This window comes from Bufo gargarizans, chromosome 9 (genome assembly GCF_014858855.1).
Source record: "Bufo gargarizans isolate SCDJY-AF-19 chromosome 9, ASM1485885v1, whole genome shotgun sequence".
NCBI lineage: Eukaryota > Metazoa > Chordata > Amphibia > Anura > Bufonidae > Bufo > Bufo gargarizans.
In genome coordinates this window covers 57,858,182-57,883,029 of record NC_058088.1, presented here as the reverse complement: position 1 = coordinate 57,883,029, position 24,848 = coordinate 57,858,182, and the positions used below count along the sequence as shown (strand labels likewise).

Here is a 24,848-nt window from a genome sequence, read left to right as displayed (position 1 = left end):
CTGCGCTGTATCATGCAGGGCAAGAACTTTTTTTTTTACATACTTAGGGCCCATTCAGATGGCTGTATGAATGGGTCCGCACCCGTTCCGCAATTTTCATTTCAATAGGGCTGCAAAAGATGGGGATAGCACATGGTGTGGAGAGGAATAGGTATTTTCTATTATGGTTGCAGCCATGTGCAGCTCGCAAATTGTGAAACGCTCACGAACGGTATTATTATTTTATTATTATTTTATGCACTTATATAGCGCTACTATATTCTGCAGCGCTTTACAGACATTAGGATCCAACTGTCCCCAATGGGGCTCACACTCTAAGGTCTCTATCAGTATGTCTTTGGAGTGTGGGAGGAAACCTGAGAACCCGGAGGAAACCCTTGCAAAGACGGGGAGAAGATACAAACTCCATGCAGATGTTGTCCTTGGTCGGATTCGAACCTAGGACCCCATCGCTGCTAGGTACCAGTGCTAACCACTGAGCCACCGTGCCGGTATCCATGTTTTGCGGATGCTCCAGTGCTCCAGTACTCATCTTAGAGAGGCAGCCTGGGTGAAGAAGGGAAAATGTCTGGGTTTGGCTCTGAACAACTCCTTTAAAAGTGCTGTACATTTAGGCAAATGATCGATTGGGTAGACTTAGTATGGCTTGGTAAATTGTTTTGAAAAGTATCTGGAGAAGGGCGTCACGACTAAGTATTGTTGTAAAATGCTCCAGATTTATGAATGCAGTGTGCCAGTTTAACACTAGTCTAAAGTAAGTCAAACATCAAGAGATGGTGCAAGAAAGTGAACGGTGGCTTACATGTCCCAAGATGCACCAAATCTATCCACAGGCATTTTTTACCTCACTCTTCTACTTTGAGTACATTAAAAACCTCATTGTTTTAGTCCTGCCTAGTTCTGGACCTGAGGAGATGGAGAAGACGAATGGTTCCAGAACATGCTTGCTGTGACTGGACAATGTTTAATTAGCTTAGGTAGTTGATCAAAACATTTTATATGCAAAAGAAAAGCCTGGTGAGATGGCCTTGCTCAATTTAGTAGAAGTCATTTGACTACGCTTCTCAGAAATTGAGTGATAGGAAGCAAGTGCGATGTCAATCAGCTGCTTTTAAGGCCAGCAGGATACTGTCAAGTATAAGAAGTGGCAGGGAAATCATTATTATTCCTATTCGTGCAGACTTACCTAGAATATGCAGCTCAGTACAGTGAAAGCTTGGCATGGTGTTGAGGAGTGGATCTACGAAACTGATAAGGGCATAAAATAAGAAATAAAGCACCCAATCCGTTTTCTGCCCAAAATCTGCCATTGAGGAAGAATTGGAGATCCTCCAAAAACATCAAATGAAAGCACCAAATTCATCAAAACGAACCAACCATCGTAGTGAGGCCTCCTAGCTCTACTCTGACAAAAAATGTCAGGGAAAGAACGGGCTGTTGGATTTTTTGGACAAACCCTTTGTTCTGAAGGTACTAGTGAAGCTGCCAACAGAGAAGTCTAGCAGTGATTTTTTTTTTTTCCCTCTTCTTCAACAATTTTGATTTAAGTATCGTGAGACTAGGAGATTATTGTACAGTCTGTACGTCTCTATTCTCTGTAAATCTACATAAACCGAAATGTCATTTGACGAAAGATCCCGTGTATGGTGATCATTCCTCCCCCATCATTATTCACCCATGGTTTCTTACTGTTTAACTTTCAGCTATCTTCTTGGGATCTTATCGAATGTCTTATGAAGAAATTAAGAACATCATCTTAGAGGTGGATGAAGAGAAATTGTCTGAATCTTTAATTCAGGTATGTTTCCATGGGAAAATACATTTCAGATGATTACAGAAGAATGTTTTTGTCTTTTTTTTTTTTTTGTTGGGTGGGGGGGTGTATGAAAGTGATTTCAGAATATTGACCTCCTCACTATGGTTACTTTATATCATGTCTGTGCACTAATATATCGTGTCTGACTGGCAGGGGCATACACAGATCTCATAGGGCCCGATGGCAAAATTTACTATTTACCTAGATTTCTGATAAATTTACATTTTTTTCAATTAAGTGAAAGAAATTTTAATTAAATACAAACTGTAATTAAAAAAAGTTGCCTATGGCTTTAATGTCAGAAAAGGTGGAACAGATGCTTCAAAATAAATGGCGCTCATTCTGAACACCATATTTAGCAGTGTATTTACACCCGAAAACTGGCAAAAATAATATGAATTCTCTTTTAGTAGGAAGCTAGCTGCCTACAGCCACCACTAGGGGGAGCTCAGTGAACAGGAATTAATACAACTACCATGGCCTACCATGGTAATCATCTCTGTGCAATGAGCTCCTCCTAGTGGATGCTGCATGAAAATGCAGTGTATTCACACGGGGAAGAGAACAGCAAGTTCAGTACTTTGGAGCAGTTTTATAGTCATTATTCGAAATCAGCAAATCAAATCCAACAAAGTAGTATTCAATCCGAATTTGAGGATAAATTCGATTTGCTGAAAAGCCGAATTTCCTCGTGCTTCGTAGTAGCGAATCGATTTAACCTGAAACAGGGGCGTCGTTAGGTCAAAACATTTATCCAGTGCCCCGAATGTTATGCTGGCAGTCATTTCCACACAATTTCCTGCACAGCCCGGAGCCTGACTCCGCCCACTCATGTGACTTATCATGTGCTCCTGACATCATGAAAGGTCCTTTTGCCCACTAGGAACTATCATCTCCTGAGGTAGGACATGTGAATGGAGCATTTATAGGTGCATGTTTTGGCTGTATTCTGCCCAAGCGGATGGCAAAAATGTGATGTGAACGCTCCCTTACATATGCACATATAGGATGCCAGGATAGTCATGGAGGGGGGGGGGGCCCATACAAAATTTTGCTGGGGGGCCCAGTCAGTTCTAGATACGCCCCTGGCTGGCAGGGCCGGCCGCTCTGACTCTCCTGCGCTGCGTAGCATCCTGCAGTAACTGAACTTTAAAACAGCGCTTATGATCTCATTACTATCTTACCCTCCGGAAACATGCAGTGCGGGCGGCGCTCGCTTACTGACATCACGCGCCTGCTCCTCCCACTAGGCGGCACAGGCGCATGACGTCAGTGAGTGAGCGCTGCCGCCCGCACTGCCTGTTACTGGAGCTGAGTGTCTAAGTCAAGATAGTAATGAGATGTGCGCTGATTTAAAGTTTAGTTACTGCAGGATACGGATTACTGAGGGGATGATCTGTGGGGTTGCCCAGACAGCTAGTCCTTCATTCACTGAAGGGGGGACTGCTGAAAGGGGTTAATAACTACTGTGAAGGGAGGACTGCTGAAAAGGGTTAATAACTACTGTGAAGGGGGGGCTGCTGAAAGGGGTTAATAACTACTGTGAAGGCAAATGGGGGGGTGGCTTCACAGGGTGGGGGCGTGGCTTCACAGGGGCGTGATACAATGGGCTTGTGCCCCAGATGTTTTCAGACCCTAGCAACGCCCCTGACCTTAAATAGTGTAAAAAAAAAAAATCATACTTACCTTCTTCGTTTGCTTGTGATGGGACGGGCGCCGGCATCTTAATTGAAGATCTCGGACAAAATTCCGTGCGTGGTGACGTATGATGTCACCACACCAGCCAGTGTTATGACGTAATCTCGGGCCCCGCTAGATTTCGCTCAAGATATTCAAGCAAGATGGTGGCGGTCAGACTGTTGCGAGCAAATGGAAGCACTGGGTATGACTATATACTTTTTTTCCTGTTAATTTTACATAGTAGTAGTATTATAGTAGTTATATTCTTAATCAAATTTCTTTTTATTGAAGAAAACGCAAATAGTCATGTGACAATTCAATCACTTAAATACCAGGCGCAGCTGGACAAATGCTTATTCACTAAGCGCATGAATTCAAGTGCAGTGGCGACATGACTCAATAACACATTAACATGTGCATAAAAGTAATTAATACGGAAAAGTAAAGACAAGACATGGGAAGAGGTGAGGGGGAAAGGAGGTAAGGGGGGGGGGGGGTAATAGATGTCTATCATATGCTTCGTGTGAATCTAGAAGTTACGATAAAGCTTCCAAGGGGACCATGTTTTGATAAACTTTGCTCTAGAGTGAGTCTCCCAGTGAGCAAGCTCCTCAAACCGGTAAAGCTGATCCACCTTCTCGGTCCACATCAAGAGGGATGGAGGAGAATCATTTCTCCATAACAATGGAATCAATAGGCGAGCTGCTGTTATAAGCATAGTCGGTAGATTTAACCTTGAGGGGGTCAGCGTGTCATTAGGACACCATAACATTAGGAGCTTTGCGTCTAATCTAACCTGGTTTTTACAGATCTTATTTATAATAGTTTCGATCTCTATCCAGAAAGGCCGGATCTTTTCACAATTCCACCATATATGAGAAAGAGAACCAACATCTCCTCCGCACCTCCAGCAACGGTTGGGGATATCAGAATTGATCTTATGTAGATATTCTGGTGTTTTATACCATCTTGTGAGCAATTTGTATGAGTTAGCTTGTATCTTAATGCAACGGTTGAATCCGTGTGAGTGTGTGAGGATAAAAGCTTTCTCAGGTTCTGACAAAGTTATGGATAACTCCTTCTCCCAAGCTGAGAGAAACCACAGATCTGGAGGGGCGGAGGAGAGCAGCTCCTTGTATAATGTGGAGAGAGGCTTCCGCGGGCGTTGGCCTACTGAAATCTTCCCCTCCATCCATGAGGGATCATTTGTGGGCCGTGGGACCTTTTCAATAAGCTTTAGGTCCTTTTTAAAGGCCATAACTGCCAAAAAGGAAGCCTTTTGGACCTTTGGAAGAGCGAAAACATCACTCCAATTTAAAGCACCAGACTCAGATATAATGTCTTGTAACCTTAAGCTAGATAGTAGGGCCCAAATTCCTGATGGTGCAGTGGTGGCGGGATGAATATGGGCCTGAAGCAGGTGCAGGGGATATTCATACTAGGGAACTTAAGAACTGACGCCTGATATAGTTTGGACCACTCCAACAGTAAGCCCTTCCACAAAGGCGAGGCATAAATGTTATTAGCAGTACTTTTCCGCAAACCCCATAAGACCAGTTTATCTTTATAGGTGAGCATATCACACTCCAATTGGGAGACAAGACTGAGAGGGCGCCAGGAGAGGAGGCTTAGAGCTCTGCTTATCATTGCCGCTTTATAGTAAAGGTATATGTCTGGCAGGCCAAAACCTCCCAATCTTCTCTCCCGAGTGAGGGTGGTGTATGCTATTCTGGGGGGCTTACCCGACCATACAAATGCTGAGAAGATTCTGCGGACCTCCACAAAGAAGGAATGGGGTAGCCAAATTGGTAGTGTTTGAATGAAGTAAAGTAGTCTAGGGACAATGAAGGCTTTAATATAATTCTTCCTTCCAATCCATGAAATGAACGGGAGTTTTAGGGATTGCAGGTGTGCTCTAATAGATCTAAGTAAAGGGGCCTGGTTAAGCTCGTAAAGGTCCTCTGGATTCGCTGATATATGGGTGCCCAAAAATGGGATTGACTTGGGGGCCCACGTAAATGCCGTGGAGCGTTTGATCATTTCTATGGAAGTGGCTGAGCAGGAAATATTTAGGGCCTGTGACTTACCATAATTGATCTTGAAATTAGAGACCAAACCATATTCCTCAAAAAAAGCTTGGAGCCTGGGAAATGAGGTTGTGGGATTGGACGTGATGACTAAGAGATCATCTGCAAAGGCAGCTGTCATATGGGTATGAGATCCCAAGGTAATCCCTTGTATGTCCGGATCTTGCCTAATTTTAGCCAGCAGTGTCTCCATAACAATAACAAAAAGGGCCGGTGATAGTGGGCAGCCTTGCCTCGTCCCATTGGTAATGGGGAAAGTTGGAGAGAGTGTGCCATTGATCCGAATCCTGGCAGAGGGGAGCGAATAGAGTGAGAAGATGGACTGGATGAACTGGTCCAGAAGGCCAAATTTTGACAGTGCCCGAAACATAAAATGCCAGTTGATCCTGTCAAAGGCCTTCTCTGCATCTGTACTGAGAAGGGCTAGCGGTATAGAATTCCGCCGAGCATGCGTAATTAAGTGTATGATGCGAACCGTGTTTTCACTCCCCTGTCTGCCAGAGACGAATCCTACCTGCTCCTTATTGATAATGTCAGGGAGAACCGACTGGATCCTATGGGCCAAAATCTTAGCCCACCATTTCACATCAGTGTTCAAAAGCGAAATAGGGCGGTAGCTCCCGCAGTTTAGGGGGTCCTTATTTTCTTTGTGAATTACTGTGATATGGGCCGATAGCGATTGTGGGGGGAGGGAACCTCCTTGGAGTAAGTAATAACAAAGGATGTTAAAGTGTGGGATCAGGATGTGCTTAAAGGTTTTGTAGTAGGAGATGGTAAAGCCATCAGGGCCTGGGCTTTTCCCGGAAGGTATGGAGGAGAGGACCTTGCTGATTTCAGAATCCGTGATGGGGGACAAGAGTTGGGCCGACTGTGATGGAGTGATAGTAGGCAGCTGGAGGGAGGAGAGGAATTTCTCAGTTGCTTCCCCTATTTGGGCTGGCGAGAGTTGGTTTGGTGGCTCTAAGTTATATAGGTCCCTATAGAAGGCACAAAAGGAATCTGCTATGTCTGGGGTGCTTTTATGTAGCGTACCTTTGGCATCCTTGACAGCTGCGATAAAGGAATCAGCTTTCTGTTTTTTAACTAAGGCTGACATTAGCCTATTCCCTTTATCTCCATGGGCATATGACCGAAATTTGGCACGTAAAAGTAGTTTGGCTGACGTGACATTCAGCAAATTCTTAAGCTTTGTGCGAGCCTCTGACAGGTCCGAGGCACATCTAAGGGCCTGCGAGTTTTTGTGCGTTATTTCTAGCGCTTGTATCTGGGAGAGGAGGGTCGCTACTGCTTGGTTCCGCTGTTTTTTAATATGAGCCCCTAGAGCTATCAGCTCACCTCTCAGAACTGCCTTGTGGGTCTCCCAAGTGATGGAGGGGGAGGTCGCGTCCGGGCCTAGGGTGTTAAGTGTGAAAAATTCAGTTATGATAGAGGACAATTTAGCGACATGGGAGGGGTCAGAGATAATGGTCTCATTAATACGCCAATTCCATTCCCTCTTTGGGAGGTCCTGCAGAGAAACACTCAGAAATACAGGGGCATGGTCAGACAGGGTGATGTTCCCTATGTGGGATCGGATAGCCCTATTTGCATGGGTTTTAGACAGGAATAGATAGTCAAGTCTATGGTAGGAGGATTTAGCGGCTGAATAGAAGGTGTAATCCTTACTAGAGGGGTTCGTGGTGCGCCAAATATCTATTACACCTAACCTATGTAAGGCGAGTTTGAGGCGCCGTAAGCGTACATGTGTAATGGCGGACTTCCCATTTGAGGAATCTATGGAAGGCTCCAGGGTGACATTGAAGTCGCCGCCTAGAATCACCATTCCCTCCTTAAAGGTGGATAACAAGCCAAGGGTCTGAACGAGCCAAGCAACCTGCCCTCTGTTGGGAGCATATACAGTTGCCAGGGTAACAGGTGTGTCAGCGATAGCGCCCTTAACAAACAGGTAACGGCCCTCAGGGTCCGAGGAGACAGCAGAATGCTTGAAGGGGAGCTGTTTGTGGATCGCTATGCTGACACCCCTGCTAGCCGAACTATACGTGCTATGGAACCATTGGGAAAACCTTTTGGGGGGCAATTTGGGGGTCTTACCCTCTCTGAAGTGGGTTTCCTGGAAGAATGCTATAGACACTTTATCCCTTTGTAAAAGGGCCAGGATTTGGGACCGCTTGCAAGGCTCGTTCATTCCCCTAGCGTTCAGGGAGGATATCACAACGGACGACATTCTAAAATAGGGAAAAAATAATCAGCATCTACATAGACTCTATATGACATCTGACTCCAATGGGGAGGGGGAGACACAAGAGGGAAGGAGGGGAGACAAACGGTTAATGAACACAACAATAGTGCAAACAATTCTTGCAACAGAAGCTCCACTGAGCACCTGACTATAGGGCGACCCTTTCTCATCACGGCTACCAGCCGGGGTCTGTCAGGTGGGGGGTCCCGCAGAACTAAAGAGGGCCAATGACTGACCATCACAAGGGGGAAGGGTGACCCGTAGGTAAAGCCGGGTTAACCCCTGCAATCTAAGGTGAGAGCAGGGAGTGGGAGATGACCAGACCATGGTAATAACCATAAAAGCCTGGAAGAAGAGGGATCCATTATTAAACAATAAACAGACAATAAGACACAGAGTCCCATATACTTAGAGTGGAACTGGAACAGAAAACGCAGAGAACCTATTCACGGTCCTGTATTCAGGTCGGAGCTTGAGCAGAATTTTCAGCCCTGGTTTTGGGCCCTTTTCTTGTGCGGACGGAGCGCCATTCACCCGCATGGGGTGGCGGTAAGGGTGGGTCTTCTAGATCCGCCGGCATCCACGAGGGTATATCGATAGGGGTTAACCCCAGCTGGGACCAGTGTGGATGGGGCCAGATCTTGGAAAAACAGGATTGGCGTACCTTCATGCTGTAGCTGCTCCGCTTCTCTGCTAGCTCTCATCAGTGCGGCTGTATCGACATAGCTGAGGAGGCCGCAAATTACATCGCGAGGAGGATCTGAAGCTTTCGGTTTGGGCCTAAGCGCACGATGTATGCGCTCGATTATTATCGATTATTATCCGATCCGATTTTCCGGCACCCAGGATATTCGCGAAAATTTCGCGAGCAACTTTATCGAGCGCCTCACTGGCAATCGATTCCGGAAGGCCGCGAATCCTCAGGTTCTTCCTGCGGCTGCGGTTCTCCTGGTCTTCAATTCTTAGAAGAGCTTCATTTAGCAGGTCGGTGTGGGATCGGATTACATTGTATGATTTCTCCTCTCTCTGCAGAGCAGCTTCCTGTGTGCTCTCAAGGTCAGACACCCGGCCCCCGATATCTCTGAGGTCTTCCTTTATCTCAGATAAGTCTTTCTTTATAGGGGCTAATGCTGTGTTAAGCACTTCAAGAAGTGCAGCTTTAGTGAAAGATCTCCCCTGTCTGCGCGATTTGCAGGTTGAAGCATCAGAGACACTCCCGGCATCTGAATCCTCCTCCTTGTCAGATAGCTGAGCCGGCGCCATCTTAGGTGTTTCAGCCGACCTGAGCTTCGGTTGTTTCCTTAGATATTGGTCCATATCTGGTTGTCTGGACCGAACTGGTGTGGGATCTGCTTGATCCTTGGATCTATCTTTACCCACTTTGCCCATTAGAGCGGTGCTGTAAGCTGATTTTAGGGGTTAAAACACCGGCAAGGTTGAGGAGCTCAGAAACTAGCAGCCATTCAGCTACACAGCCAGGCTCCGCCCCCATAGTAGTTATATTCTTGTACATAGGAGCAGTATTATAGTAGTTATATTCTTGTACATAGGAGCAGTATTATAGTAGTTATATTCTTGTACATAGGAGCAGTATTATAGTAGTTATATTCTTGTACATAGGAGCAGTATTATAGTAGTTATATGCTTGTACATAGGAACAGTATTATAGTAGTTATATTCTTGTACACAGGAGCAGTATTATAGTAGTTATATTCCTGTACATAGGAGCAGTATTATAGTAGTTATATTCTTGTACATAGGAGTAGTATTATAGTAGTTATATTCTTGTACATAGGAGCAGTATTATAGTAGTTATATTCTTGTACATAGGAGCAGTATTATAGTAGTTATATTCTACTACGTAGGAGCAGTATTATAGTCGTTATATTCTTGTACATAGGAGCAGTATTATAGTAGTTATATTCTTGTACATAGGAGTAGTATTATAGTAGTTATATTCTACTACGTAGGAGCAGTATTATAGTAGTTATATTCTTGTACATAGGAGCAGTATTATAGTAGTTATATTTCTGTACATAGGAGCAGTATTATAGTAGTTATATTCTGATACATAGGAGGCAGTATTATAGTAGTTATATTCTTATACATAGGTGCACTGTTATAGTAGTTAATATTCTTGTGTATAAGAGGTAGTATTATAGTAGTTATATTATTGTACAGTACATAGGAGGCAGTATAATAGTTTTTATATTTTTGTACATAGGATGCAGTTTTATAGTAGTTATATTCAGAAATGGGAGACAGTATTATAGTAGTTTTATTCTTGTATATAGGAGCAGTATTATAGTAGTTATATTCTTGTACATAGGAGCAGTATTATAGTAGTTATATTCTTGTGTATAGGAAGTAGTATTATAGTAGTTATATTCTTGTACATAGGATCAGTATTATAGTAGTTTTATTCTTGTACATAGGAGCAGTATTATAGTAGTTATATTCTTGTGTATAGGAAGTAGTATTATAGTAGTTATATTCTTGTACATAGGAGGCAGTATTATAGTAGTTATATTCTTGTACATAGGAGCAGTATTATAGTAGTTATATTCTTGTATATAGGAGCAGTATAATAGTAGTTATATTCTTGTGTATAGGAAGTAGTATTATAGTAGTTATATTCTTGTACATAGGAGCAGTATTATAGTAGTTATATTCTTGTACATAGGAGCAGTATTATAGTTTTTATATTCTTGTACATAGGAGGCAGTATTATAGTAGTTATATTCTTGTACATAGGAGCAGTATAATAGTAGTTATATTCTTGTACATAGGAGCAGTATTATAGTAGTTATATTCTTGTACATAGGAATAGTATTATAGTAGTTATTTTGTTGTACATAGGAGCAGTATTATATACTTTATTTTGGATATAGTTAGATTACTTTTTCATAGACGGCTTTAGTGTTTTATTCTTCTCTAGATAACTTTTAGTTTAGATCATCAGAATGAAACATTTCTTGTGTTAGCTTCTTCATAGTGTTTCTTTTCCTTATTACTTTCTGCATCTTTCTGTAACATTATGGTTTGTATGAATTGTAGCAGAATATCTGCTCTTTTCTGTTCACCCTATCAAATAGCTTCCCACATCTCTGCTCGCTGGGCCCTTGTGAGTGCTGTATGGGGTATTGTAGCTTCTGTAGTAGTTTCTGGGGTATGTGATTGGCTTTCGACTTCCACCTAAAAGGCAGCAAACCCTTGCTGAGTTCCCCTTCTCTTGTCTGTTGAATCTCGGTGCAGACCTCGCCGTTCTCAGCCGTCGTCTTGGCAGATTCACATGTTCTGTATTTGAGTTGGGCTTACTCTATGTTGTCAGGCTTAATATTTCTTCCAATTCACAATGAAAAGGAAACATATAGATGAAGGTAATTAAATTGTCGGACTGACAGGGACAGACTATATTTTACTGATAACTTGTTTCATCTTACAAAAAAAATAAAAAAATTCAATTACTTTGTGTTCAGCTCTGCTTGGAAGATAGGAGGAAAGCTTTATATATCAGAGCATAAATAGCTGCTGTATCTTATTGCTCTCTGCCCTGTTGCATGTCACATAATTGCTTGTTTTCTGTGACTGATGAGCATTTCCATTACTTGGATGGGTTTAAGTAGAGTAATGGACATGAGTGCATTAGACTACGGCAGCTGTATGTCATCCAGTGTACACTATAGGGTTAACTTCACAGGGTTTTTACTACAATAGTGATGGCTGCCTTGGCTGTGTTACTGCTGTAGAACTACAACTCCCAGCATCATTTTTTTTGCATAAGCTTAACATTAAAGGATAAGTCTGCCCTTATTTACAATATACATACTATATAATACTCCCAATACTCTGCCACAATGTGATTATATCCCCATCCACCTGGTCCACTATAATATAGGGTAACAATTATTAATTACCTTAATACTTACCCCAGTTACTAATACTAAACCTCCTGTCACCACTGTTTACCCCAGTTACTAATACTACACCTCCTGTCACCACTGTTTACCCGAGCTACTAATACTACATCTCCTGTCACCACTGTTTACCCCAGTTACTAATACTACACCTCCTGTCACCACTGTTTACCTGAGCTACTAATACTACACCTCCTGTCACCACTGTTTACCCGAGCTACTAATACTACACCTCCTGTCACCACTGTTTACCTTAGCTACTAATAATATACCTCCTGTCACCACTGTTTACCTGAGCTACTAATACTACACCTTCTGTCACGACTGTTTACCCCAGTTACTAATACTACACCTCCTGTCACCACTGTTTACCTTAGCTACTAATAATATACCTCCTGTCACCACTGTTTACCTGAGCTACTAATACTACACCTTCTGTCACGACTGTTTACCCCAGTTACTAATACTACACCTCCTGTCACCACTGTTTACCTTAGCTACTAATAATATACCTCCTGTCACCACTGTTTACCTGAGCTACTAATACTACACCTTCTGTCACGACTGTTTACCCCAGTTACTAATACTACACCTCCTGTCACCACTGTTTACCCGAGCTACTAATACTACACCTTCTGTCACCACTGTTTACCCGAGCTACTAATACTACACCTCCTGTCACCACTGTTTACCCGAGCTAATTATACTACACCTCCTGTCACCACTGTTTACCTGAGCTACTAATACTACACCTCCTGTCACCACTGTTTACCTGAGCTACTAATACTACACCTTCTGTCACCACTGTTTACCTGAGCTACTAATACTACACCTTCTGTCACGACTGTTTACCCCAGTTACTAATACTACACCTCCTGTCACCACTGTTTACCCGAGCTACTAATACTACACCTTCTGTCACCACTGTTTACCCGAGCTACTAATACTACACCTCCTGTCACCACTGTTTACCCGAGCTAATTATACTACACCTCCTGTCACCACTGTTTACCTGAGCTACTAATACTACACCTCCTGTCACCACTGTTTACCTGAGCTACTAATACTACACCTTCTGTCACCACTGTTTACCTGAGCTACTAATACTACACCTTCTGTCACCACTGTTTACCTGAGCTACTAATACTACACCTTCTGTCACCACTGTTTACCTGAGCTACTAATACTACACCTCCTGTCACCACTGTAAACCTGAGCTACTAATACTACACCTTCTGTCACCACTGTTTACCTGAGCTACTAATACTACACCTCCTGTCACCACTGTTTACCTGAGCTACTAATACTACACCTCCTGTCACCACTGTTTACCCGAGCTTATTATACTACACCTCCTGTCACCACTGTTTACCTGAGCTACTAATACTACACCTTCTGTCACCACTGTTTTCCTGAGCTACTAATACTACACCTCTTGTCACCACTGTTTACTTGAGCTACTAATACTACACCTTCTGTCACCACTGTTTACCTGAGCTACTAATACTATACCTCCTGTCACCACTGTTTTCCCCAGTGACTAATACTAATCCTCCTGTCACCACTGTTTACCCGAGCTACTAATACTAAACCTCCTGTCACCACTGTTTACCCAAGCTACTAATACTACACCTCCTGTCACCACTGTTTACCCGAGCTACTAATACTACACCTCTTGTCACCACTGTTTACCCCAGTTACTAATATTACAACTCCTGTCACCAGCGTTTACCCGAGCTAATACTACACCTCTTGTCACTACTGTTTACCCCAGTTACTAATACTACACCTCTTGTGACCACTGTTTACCCCAGTTACTAATACTACACCTCTTGTCACCACTGTTTACCTAAGTTACTAATACTACACTTTCTGTCACCACTGTTCATCCCAGTTACTAATACTACACCTCCTGTTACCACTGTTTACCCCAGTTACTAATACTACACCTACTGTCCCCACTGTTTACCCAGTTACTAATACTACACCTCCTGTCACCACTGTTTACCCCAGTTACTAATACTACACCTCTTTTCACCACTATTTACCCCAGTTACTAATACTACACCTCCTGTCACTACTGTTTACCCCAGTTACTAATACTACACTTTCTGTCACCACTGTTTATTTCAGTTACTAATACTACACCTCTTGTCACCACTGTTTACCCAAGCTACTAATACTACACCTCTTGTCACCACTGTTTACCTCAGTTTCTAATACTACACCTCCTTAACTACTGTTTACTCCAGTTACTAATACTACACCTCCTGTCCCCACTGTTTACCCCAGTTACTAACACTCCACCCTCAATCAGCACCAGTTACTTACCTTCAGTAACCATAATGTTTACCTCCGTTCCTAATACTATACCTCCGGTCACCACTGTTTACCCCAGTTAATAATATCACATCTGCAGTCACCGTTACTTACCCCCAAAACTTATACTATACCGTACCTTTAGTTATCGCTACATATCCCATTTACTAATATTATACCTCCAGTTACCACTGCTTAACCTAGTTACTAACTTAGTTACCATAATATTAACCCCAGTTACTGTTTGCACTAGTTATTAATACTACACCTCCAGTTGCTTCAATTTACCCCAGTAACTAATACTACACTTTCTGTCCCAGCTGTTTATCTGTTACTAATACTACACTTTCTGTCCCAGCTGTTTATCTGTTACTAATACTACATCTCCAGTCACATCAATTTACCACAGTTTCCAATACTACACCTCCATTCACTTCTTCTTACCCCCAGTACTAATACTTAATACTACATCCCCAGTCACCTGTATTTACCCCAGATTCTAATACTACACCTTCAGTTACTTCTATTTACAGTACTTTGATACTAAAAGTACAGTTACCTTTACATATATACCAGATTCTAATACTTCTGCTCTTGTAACCTCTATTTACATGGATACTAAAAGTGTAGTTCCTGTTATTTACCCCTATTGTGCCTATAATAAACTCTGTCATCGATTTTTAACCCAGTAACTTTCTCCCCTCCAGTAACTTATATTTGCCTCTGTTACTCTTACTGTCAATCACTTAACTTTACCTCAGTTGCCTATGTTATTTCTCTAGTCACCTATGTGTAACCCACTTACCTCCTCTTAGTCTTTTTTGATTTATAATCTACCCCCAGTGGCAGTATGTTGTCCAGCCATGTTTTTTCTAACTCTATGCGCCGGTTTTTATCCCAGATACTGGTAATATGCCCCCAGGTAATGGCAGACTGGTCGTAGACCATGCAGGGGTATTTCTTGGTAGGCTGATGCCCAAGCCCTCCTCATGGCCACTGACCAGGTACACATGCAGTGGATGGGTTTGGAGTGGTCCCAACGCTATTTTGGGTCCCCCGGACACCGTTGCGGTGTCACTGCGTGTTCTTCTGGAACTGTTCTTCTGGGTCACTCATGTAGTCTGGCAGAGCCTTCCCCTCCAAGTGCTGGTCCCAAACTACAGCACACTAGGGGCTCTGAAATATACAATTTCTAGCTAGACTGAAACCTTCTAGTGGAAGGGGTGGAGCGGAGAAACTCTGCACAAACAGTTACATTGTAACACTTTCCCTTTCTCATAGACTTCAATGATACTCAATGGCAATGACACAGCAATGCTTCTTATTCAAAGTCCCAAAAGTTTCTCAGTATTCATTAACCCTTTCCACAGAGCCTCACAATTACAGTGCAAATGAACAGGATATATATCACAACATGCATATAAAATGTAATTACACAGCATTAAACAGTGCAAATGTCTACAAATGTCCAGCCTTCACGGTACCCCTGCTCCAGGGCACTACATATGATGCCCTGATGCTCTCAGCATTAATTAATGCTAGGTGCATCAGGTATTTATGCATTTGGCCACATCCACAGTTGCCCTCCTGAATTTAACTGTATCCCCACCCTTGTGATAGGGCGGTATTTTGTTCTGCTCTATGGGATTGCACTATGGTACTGCTGGTCCCACCTACTTCTGTTTTCCCTGCCTACTTGTGGCTTGTGTTGTCCCTTCTTATTTATATTGCCCCACCTGGTGTCAGTTTGGACTTCCCTATGAAATGGGGCCTCTTTCAGTTTTTTTTCCAGGGCCACTTTAAGTTCCCAGTCCGCCCCTACAGCCGGACCACTATTTACCCCAGTTCCATAGAATTCACCCTGTAATATCCTGCACTTATCATTTCTGCAGCCTGTACTGTCCACATCCTCCTTATTCCCGTCACCTGTGAATTCACAAAATGTTTTCCATACAGAAAACCAGTCCGTGTGTCCTCGTCTCTATAAGTAAAGCAGATTTCAGCCATAAAACATGTTTTCTTTATTTCATTCCATTTTTTTTGCTCCTTTTCTGAGTTTTTTTCCCCTTTCCAGCTGCATTTAAAGTATTTTACTTTTTATGAAATAGAAAAAGCCAGCATGCATCCCTCATCCCGCCGGTGGTGTGATTAAATACTTAATCTTAACACTTAATCATACTTTTAAGAGCAGTTGAGTAACTGTAAAAAAAAAATAAGAACTTCTTTGAAGAGCATAAATGCCCGACTCCGGTGAGGAACAAAAAATAAAATAAAAAAATCTGAAAAAGGAAACTTGTCTTGAGCTTCTGAGCCAAGATCCACTTGTGGTAGATTACCTCCCACCCTGCTCCTAAAATAATGGGGATGAGGGAAGTGTGGTCTCCTTATGCCCTTAAAGAGCACATGTCAGCAGGATTAACCCCATTGAACCCATTCGGAGTGATCCTGATGATTAAAATGATACTTGGCTGACCAAAATCCTTTGAGCAGAGTTTTAGTCGCTATACAAATTCGGGCTTCAGTGCAGGTCCTACCCTCTTGGTGCACCTCTGCTGTCCTGTATTTGCCACACCCGGGGAGCACTGAATACCTTATTTGCATATGGAGTTAAACTCAGTTTTTTCTGGAACGGGACAGCAGATTTTTGCCGCCTAGGTATTGTTTTGATCAGCAGGATCAACCCTATCCTGCCAACAGGTGCTTTAGCTGTGTGGTGTATGTGAGGCTTATTAAAGGAAAACTTTTACCAGCCAAGCATTTCTACAGCCAGGATATGACACGCCAACTGCATGTAATCAGAAAAGGGGTAAATACCTAAAATGTAGGGGTACAGTGTTTTGGAAAGGACTGCATCTAACTAATTGCTCCCAAGCCCTGTAAATGCATGCACACTCAGCTTGGCCAAGCATGCATGTGTTTTTAGTAGGGAGACAACTTTTGTGGCAGCTTATCTCCCTTGGAAAAAAAAAATGGGCATGATGGATTCCAAGATGGCCAACCCTTCTTTATCCAATATCTTCGGGGGAAGTCGGGGCACCGACCTTCATATCAAGGGGCTGGTTGGTTTCACCAAAGATGGTCGTTTAGCCAATAGTCATGCCATGTATATGACAAGAAGAAGGGGCAATCTGAATAGGAAAGGGGCAGAGTCTTATCATGAAGGGGGCGAGCAGAGTCTTTAAGGAACAGAGGCTGAGGAGTTAACCAATGCAAACACTTCGTAGGAGCCAAATGGGAGGCTACACTCATAAATTGGGAGGACTCTGAGTCATACTTTGGTGGACTCAGAGTCATACTTTGAAGAAGGGGTCAGAGTCTAAGCAGGGTTTCAGAGCTCTATCGGTGAAAGTTCTTAGACCTTAAAGGGGTTGTCAGGTTCCCTCCGGCCCCTCTGACATGAGCACCATAGCATTTCATGCTCCGATGCTCTCCCTTGCCCTATGATGTATTGTGCAGGGCAAGAGCCTTTTTGTTTACATTTCTACACTGCTAGGCGGAATCCTCAATGATGAGCACTGGGACCCCTAAAAATCATCCAGTGCTAAAGCATCACTTGAAAATCCTGGAGTCCTAGCTAGAAGGGACCAGTATGAAACCAACAGTCCTGACCTGGGAGGGTGTGGGGCACTAACAAGTAGTATGTGCACTTTTGGGCTCCTAGATGTCCACACTCATGCTCGGGGGCGCAAGATCTCCCAATAGGGAGACAACTTCTGTGGCTTATTTTTTTATGAGAGCAAAAGATCAGGCATACTCAAACCCAACATGCCCTATCATTATTTCTCAGTCCTGCTACAATTGGCAGTTCGGACCACGTTCATGTCATAGTCGTGACCATCATATGAATTAAAAGTCTTAAAATACTTCCTTAAAGGGGTTTTGCAATGACTGATGTAAAACATGAAAATCGGACATCATATAGCACACGAAAAACTCTTCCTAACAAAGCTAGAACCAGTCCTGGCCCTCACATGGATCCAGAGATATTCCCATTCATTGCTCCAAATGATTTTTCTAGATCAATTTCAGACTGTTAGCTCAGGGTATGTGTCCCTTTTAGGGAGCGTGCCCTTCCTGCTGTAGCTCTTTCCCTGTAACTACTACAACATCTAGCAGAACAGATGGCTGGAGACAATTGAAGAATAAAACTGAGCACGTGTGACCACCCCAGCGAGGTGGACAGGAAATAAGGGAAAGAACAAACAGCAGGTGGCGCTGTACACATACATTTTATTGAATAATTCAGTGTCCATAGTACATTTTTTATTACATGCAATTACAAAAGTATTCAGATCCAGGTGCTGGTCTGAAAAATTTAGATGATTGGTCTTGGTGCAAGCGCTTTAAGAAACATTACATTCATCCTCTGCCCTGGGCTGCCCCCTTTCCCATCCCCTAATGTTTTATTGACGCTGTTCCTGAAGGGCAATGAGGTCGCTAATGTATTTCTAGTGGGTGACTACCAGGTACAGCTGCCAGGAGTCATGCAGCAGTAGGAATACGCCCTCTGCTGGAGAGCAATGGAAGAACATATTGTTATACAGAGGTCTGGGTGGCTAAGGATGCATGAAACACGTAGAACATGAAAAACGTAAGTAAGAGAAGGTCTCAATTTTTTAAAAGTATTCCTTAAAAATAAGATATTGCCCCTCTACTTTGACCCCAGCAATCTGCAGTCAGAAGTGTTGAATTTCCCTGCAGCGCCACCACAGGTGAAATGAAGCATTACACATTTTCCACTGAAATCCATGAATGGAATGCATGGAGAGCAGGGGCGCACCACCAATGAGGCCAGGAGAGGCAATCGCCTCAGGCAGCACCAGGAAGGGGTAAGAGGGGGGCAGCCGAATGAGCGCTTTCATTGTGGCAATGGGGTTAGGTTAAGAAATTGGCATTGGGGAGGGGCGCCATTTCAGCAGAAAGGCTAGGTGCACCCCGGATGGAAGGACACACTATGCAGCCGCTCTCATTAAAATGTGAAGGGCCACAATATAGGGCCCCCACATGTATTGGGCTTCTGCCTTCTCTTTGAGTCTTCTCCCTTCCAAATCTAAATGCTAATGGTTGGAGCAGGTTTCAGTTCCCCATCGAAGACGTATCATGAAATGGGAGCGCGCGGTCCCTATACATCCCAGTTTCTATGGAAATCTCTGAGACGAGCGGAGCTATGCCTGTGACATGGCAGAGGCTGAGCCGGCCGACGCCTGCTGTTCCGTCAGTTGACCAGAGGGAGTCACTTTTGTCCGCGGCATCCTCCTCGGGAACAATATTCAGCAATAGTCACTCCATTAATAGACTGAATGTTTCATGTTAATGTAGAGCGGAGGCGCCGTGTGCACCGCGCCTCACCTCCGGAAACGTGGAACATGAGTGAATTGTATCCACGGCAGGTAAGTACTTTGGTATTTAGAGATTAACATGACGGAGGCCGCGGCCGACAATCAATACAATCAATTCCTGCTCTGTTTCTGGAATAAAAACAAAAATCTCTCATAAAATTTCAGTGATATCAGAAAGAAGTGAAATGATAACAGGTGGAGGGGCTCACGACACAAAGCGACAGAAACGCTGCGCTAAAGAGAGGGGGGGGGGGGTCTTCGGGGGCCAGAGGTAGAAGATATAGTAGTAACTGGTAATGAAGGTGACCCTGAATATGTTACATCAGGAGCCTCAGGAGTCTATCTATCTATCTATCTATCTATCTATCTATCTATCTATCTATCTATCTATCTCATATCTATCTATCTATCTATCTATCTATCTATCTATAATCTATCTCCTATCTATCTATCTCATATCTATCTATCTATCTATCTATCTATCTCCTATCTATCTATCTATCTATCTATCTATCTATCTATCTCCTATCTATCTATCTATCTATCTATCTATCTCCTATCTATCTATCTATCTATCTATCTATCTATCTATCTATCTCATATCTATCTATCTATCTCATATCTATCTATGTATCTATCTATCTATCTCATATCTATCTATCTATCTATCTATCTATCTATCTATCTCCTATCTATCTATCTATCTATCTCATATCTATCTATCTATCTATCTATCTATCTATCTCATATCTATCTATCTATCTATCTATCTCCTATCTATCTATCTATCTATCTCATATCTATCTATCTATCTATCTATCTATCTATCTATCTATCTCATATCTATCTATCTATCCATCTATCTATCTATCTATCTATCTCATATCTATCTATCTATCTATCTCATATCTATCTATCTATCCATCTATCTATCTATCTATCTATCTATCTATCTCATATCTATCCATCTATCTTCTCATATCAAATCAAATCAGCTTTATTGCCAGGACTAAATACATTTTAGCATTGCCAAAGCAAGTGGTAAATAATTGGGTAGGGTTGGGGGTGAGGACAGGTCCAGGGTGGGGGTATAGGAGTCCATAGTATATCAGGCTCCTCTCAGTCTATGGCAGGCAGTAATATATTGTGCTGCTGTGGCCGCTGTGTTCTCCTCTTCCCCCAGCAGTATGGAGAGTCTCTCTTCCTCCTCCATGGAGGTGAAGTCTGGGCAGAGATCAGACAGTCTCCTGAAGTGAGAGTCTCTCACTGCTGAGTATTTGGGGCACCGCAGCAGGAAATGAGCCTCATCCTCCACGGCCTCCTGGTCGCACTATCTATCTATCTATCTATCTATCTATCTATCTATCTATCTATCTATCTATCTCATATCTATCTATCTATCTATCTATCTATCTATCTATCTATTATCTATCTATCTATCTATCTCCTATCTACCTATCTATCTATCTATCTCATATCTATCTATCTATCTATCTATCTATATATCTCTCTCATATCTATCTATCTATCCCCATCAGTCTGACAGATGTCATCCAGATTTTCTCAGACTCTATATAAGTGCACTGTACTGTGTCAGTATTTACTGTGATGGAGCCTTCTAACATTCTGTTCATTATTTAAAAAAAAAATAATAATATTGTGAACAGTTTAGATTCATAGAAAGATAGAGATAGATTTGAGATAAGTAGATTTGCAATAAACAGGTAGATACATTTGTAGATAGATGGATAGAATTAGCTGTGGATGATAAAACGTGTCTTGGAGAAGCTCTTCATACTTATGTACTATTACTGCACCCCGTGTTTCCGCGGTTCGGGGTGAGTGGTTTCTATTGTTTCCTCGGTTGGCGGTGTTTTTTCTCGTTTCCCCTCGGTTCAGGGCCTTTTCTTGCTGCCTTCCTTCCAGGCGGAGTGCCTACATACACCGTATACAGGGACAATGTCACTGACTGAGACTTGAAACCTGTTTAACAACTTTGAGAGCAATTTGTAGCTGATTATCATTTGCCTGTGGATAAATATCCCGGATCCCGCAGAAAGCCGCCTCTCCATGAATAAGTAATCGCTGACTGACTCTCTTCAGATGGCGATGTCTTTTAGCAGAAACGACTTGAAGGGAAGTCTATTATTTTGGAACGTCTGCTGCAGGAAATCCATCCCGCCTCGCTCTCTCGCCTTCCATTAAAGTATCATTTTCTGACCTTGTTAATGTTATACAATATGTACAAAAACATCTTCCCCATAAAAAAACACCGTTGCGAGCTCTCATTTAGCTGGAGCCAGGCAGATGGCAGCTTTGGAGGACTGACACAAATAGAAGGCGGTGGCAGGTAGCAGCATGTGCGACCCAGAACCGAACCATCCTAATTACAGCCGGGATGGATGATTTGCCAAACTGCAGCAACTTTCTCATAAAGGGAGTTTTTTTTCTCGAAACGCGTGCCACACAAAACACTGAAGATCAAGGGCACAGATTATATATTTTTTTTTAACTCTTTATGTCATATAAGATTTTGCAGCCTGAGTCATATAAGGAAAGACAAGGTGGATTGCAACAATTAGGCAACAGATCACATGGTTCCGCGGTGCGACACTGCAGGAGTCTATAGGGTCCGACTTGGATGGCCCAGTTCTCGTATTCTGGCAGAGGTTCCTTCATGCTCCATTGGATGAAGTACAATGGAGTTTATCTCCACTAGAAGCATTGCTACTAGTGCCCAATGTTAGCCCGACGCCCTAAACAATAAGTGTATTGTTATTTGTATTATTTTAGTGTTTATTATTTTGTATTATTTATATTATGATTATTTATTAGTCTCGTGTATATTGGTCCTTATTATTATTGTTATTACTATCATCCTTTTTTGTACTCTTCTTATCTTTTTTCATTGCATATATTTCTCGCTCGGCAAATCTCACCAGGGATAAATATTTGAGATTGTAGAAGCCTCTCCTCACACAATGACTTAGATCATTTGGCCGTTTACACATTTTTGATGGACAGTCATCCTGCATGCCCAGCAAGACTGGAAACACACATGCAGTTTTTAAAGGGATTGTGTCATCAGAAAATGACCCATTGTTTAAATCACATTTTTATGTTTAACCTATTTTTAAAGAATTTTTAATGGTTATTTTTTATTAAATGTAATTTTCCATGTCAATATCTATTTAAACAAAAAACATAAACTCCTTCAGTTTTCGCATTGGCCACTAGGCCTAATAATAGGCACCACTACTTGGTCTGTACAGATCACTTTACTGCAGTTACCTGCTTATCTCTCATTCTAAGCCTGCCTGTAATGACATCACCTCTGTGGATAGATAAGGCAGGATCCACCATTCACAGCTTATCTACTCCCTCCTGACCTCTGGACAGGTCACAGATCATGCCTAGAAAACTTTCCCACAGAAGTCAAGGAGGTCCCCTTCAGTCCATTGTGTCTATGGACCACATAGCTGCCAGAAAGTAGTTTTTTGTAAATGCTGTTAAGAACAGCTCAGGCAAGATGGCCGCCCCATAACCATATTCAGTAAGTAGAATAAATAAGGATAAATAAGGATAAATAAAATAAATCTGCAATCAAAAAATAAAAACTGATGAGAAAGAAGTATATGTGCTGCCTTCTGGTTTTAACTGGCAGATACAATTCTCGGTGACACATTTCCTTTATGTCCCAAAACCAGAAGAAGATCCAGCAGGAAGGAAATGTAGAAGTCCTTCCTTTATATTTTGTTTTCCTGTTAAATCAATTTTGTTGCCCTAAAAACTGTGCAAAAACCTGTGTGTTACACCCACACCCTGCCGACCTTGTGAAAGGAAGAGTACTTGCCTGTTCCTGCCACTCTGTAACAGCACTATCCTTTCATGGTGCTCCGGTGTAATAAGGACATCCAAAGTGCTCCTATAAGTAGTAATAAGGCTGTGTAAAGTGTCCCCAGTAGTAATAAGACTGTGTAAAGTGTCCTCAGTAGTAATAAGGCTGTGTAAAGTGTCCCTAGTAGTAATAAGGCTGTGTAAAGTGTCCCTAGTAGTAATAAAGCAGTGTAAAGTGCCCCCAGTAGTAATAAGGCAGTGTAAAGTGCCCCCAGTAGTAGTAAGGCTGTGTAAAGTTCTCCAGTAGTAATAAGGCCCTGTAAAGTGTCCCCAGTAGTAATAATGCCGTGTAAAGTTCCCACAGTAGTAATAAGGCTGTGTAAAGTTCCCACAGTAGTAATAAGGCCGTGTGAAGTTCTCCAGTAGTAATAAGGTCGTGTAAAGTTCTCCAGTAGTAATAAGGCCGTGTAAAGTTCTCCAGTAGTAATAAGGCAGTGTAAAGTTCTCCAGTAGTAATAAGGCCGTGTAAAGTTCTCCAGTAGTAATAAGGCCGTGTAATGTTCCCCCAGTAGTAATAATGCCGTGTAAAGTGACCCCAGTAGTAATAAGGCCATGTAAAGTGCCCCCAGTAGTAATAAGGCCGTGTGAAGTTCCCCAATAGTAATAAGGCAGTGTAAAGTCCCCCCAGTAGTAATTAGGCCAGTAAAGTGCCCCCAGTAGTAACAAGGCTGTGTAAAGTGCCCTCAGTAGTAACAAGGCAGTGTAAAGTGCCCCCAGTAGTAATAAGGCAGTGTAAAGTGCCCCCAGTAGTAATAAGGCTGTGTAAAGTCCCCCCAGTTGTAATTAGGCCATGTAAAGTGCCCCCAGTAGTAACAAGGCCGTGTAAAGTGCCCTCAGTAGTAACAAGGCAGTGTAAAGTGCCCCCAGTAGAAATAAGGCAGTGTAAAGTGCCCCCAGTAGTAATAAGGCTGTGTAAAGTTCCCACAGTAGTAATAAGGCAGTGTAAAGTGCCCCAGTAGTAATAAGGCAGTGTAAAGTGCCCCCAGTAGTAGTAAGGCTGTGTAAAGTTCCCACAGTAGTAATAAGGCCGTGTAAAGTGTAAAGTGCCCCCAGTAGTAATAATGCTGTGTAAAGTGACCTCAGTAGTAATAAGGCCATGTAAAGTGCCCCCAGTAGTAATAAGGCCGTGTGAAGTTCCCCAATAGTAATAAGGCAGTGTAAAGTCCCCCCCAGTAGTAATTAGGCCATGTAAAGTGCCCCCAGTAGTAACAAGGCAGTGTAAAGTGCCCCCAGAAGTAACAAGGCAGTGTAAAGTTCCCCCAGTAGTAAAAAGGCAGTGTAAAGTGCCCCCAGTAGTAAGAAGGCTGTGTAAAGTTCCCACAGTAGTAATAAGTCAGTGCAAAGTTCCCACAGTAGTAATAAGGCCGTGTAAAGTGTAAAGTGCCCCCAGTAGTAATAAGGCAGTGTAAAGTTCCCCCAGTAGTAATGAGGCCGTGTAAAGTGCCCCCAGTAGTAATTAGGCCATGTAAAGTGCCCCCAGTAGTAATAAGGCAGTGTAAAGTGCCCACAGTAGTAATAAGGCAGTGTAAAGTTCCCACAGTAGTAATAAGCCTG

At 42.7% G+C, this 24,848-nt stretch overlaps 1 protein-coding gene across 4 annotated transcripts in view; it reads left to right on the top strand.

Moving 5' to 3' along the window:
* The window catches only part of DIAPH2 (diaphanous related formin 2), a 1,273,340-nt gene that overhangs the window by 549,093 nt on the left and 699,399 nt on the right, over positions 1-24,848 (top strand). For all 4 annotated transcript variants that reach the window (XM_044268818.1, XM_044268816.1, XM_044268815.1 and 1 more), the window contains one exon: positions 1,704-1,798. In XM_044268818.1, coding sequence (XP_044124753.1) covers positions 1,704-1,798 — 95 coding nt within the window. The remainder of the gene's footprint in view (positions 1-1,703; positions 1,799-24,848) is intronic.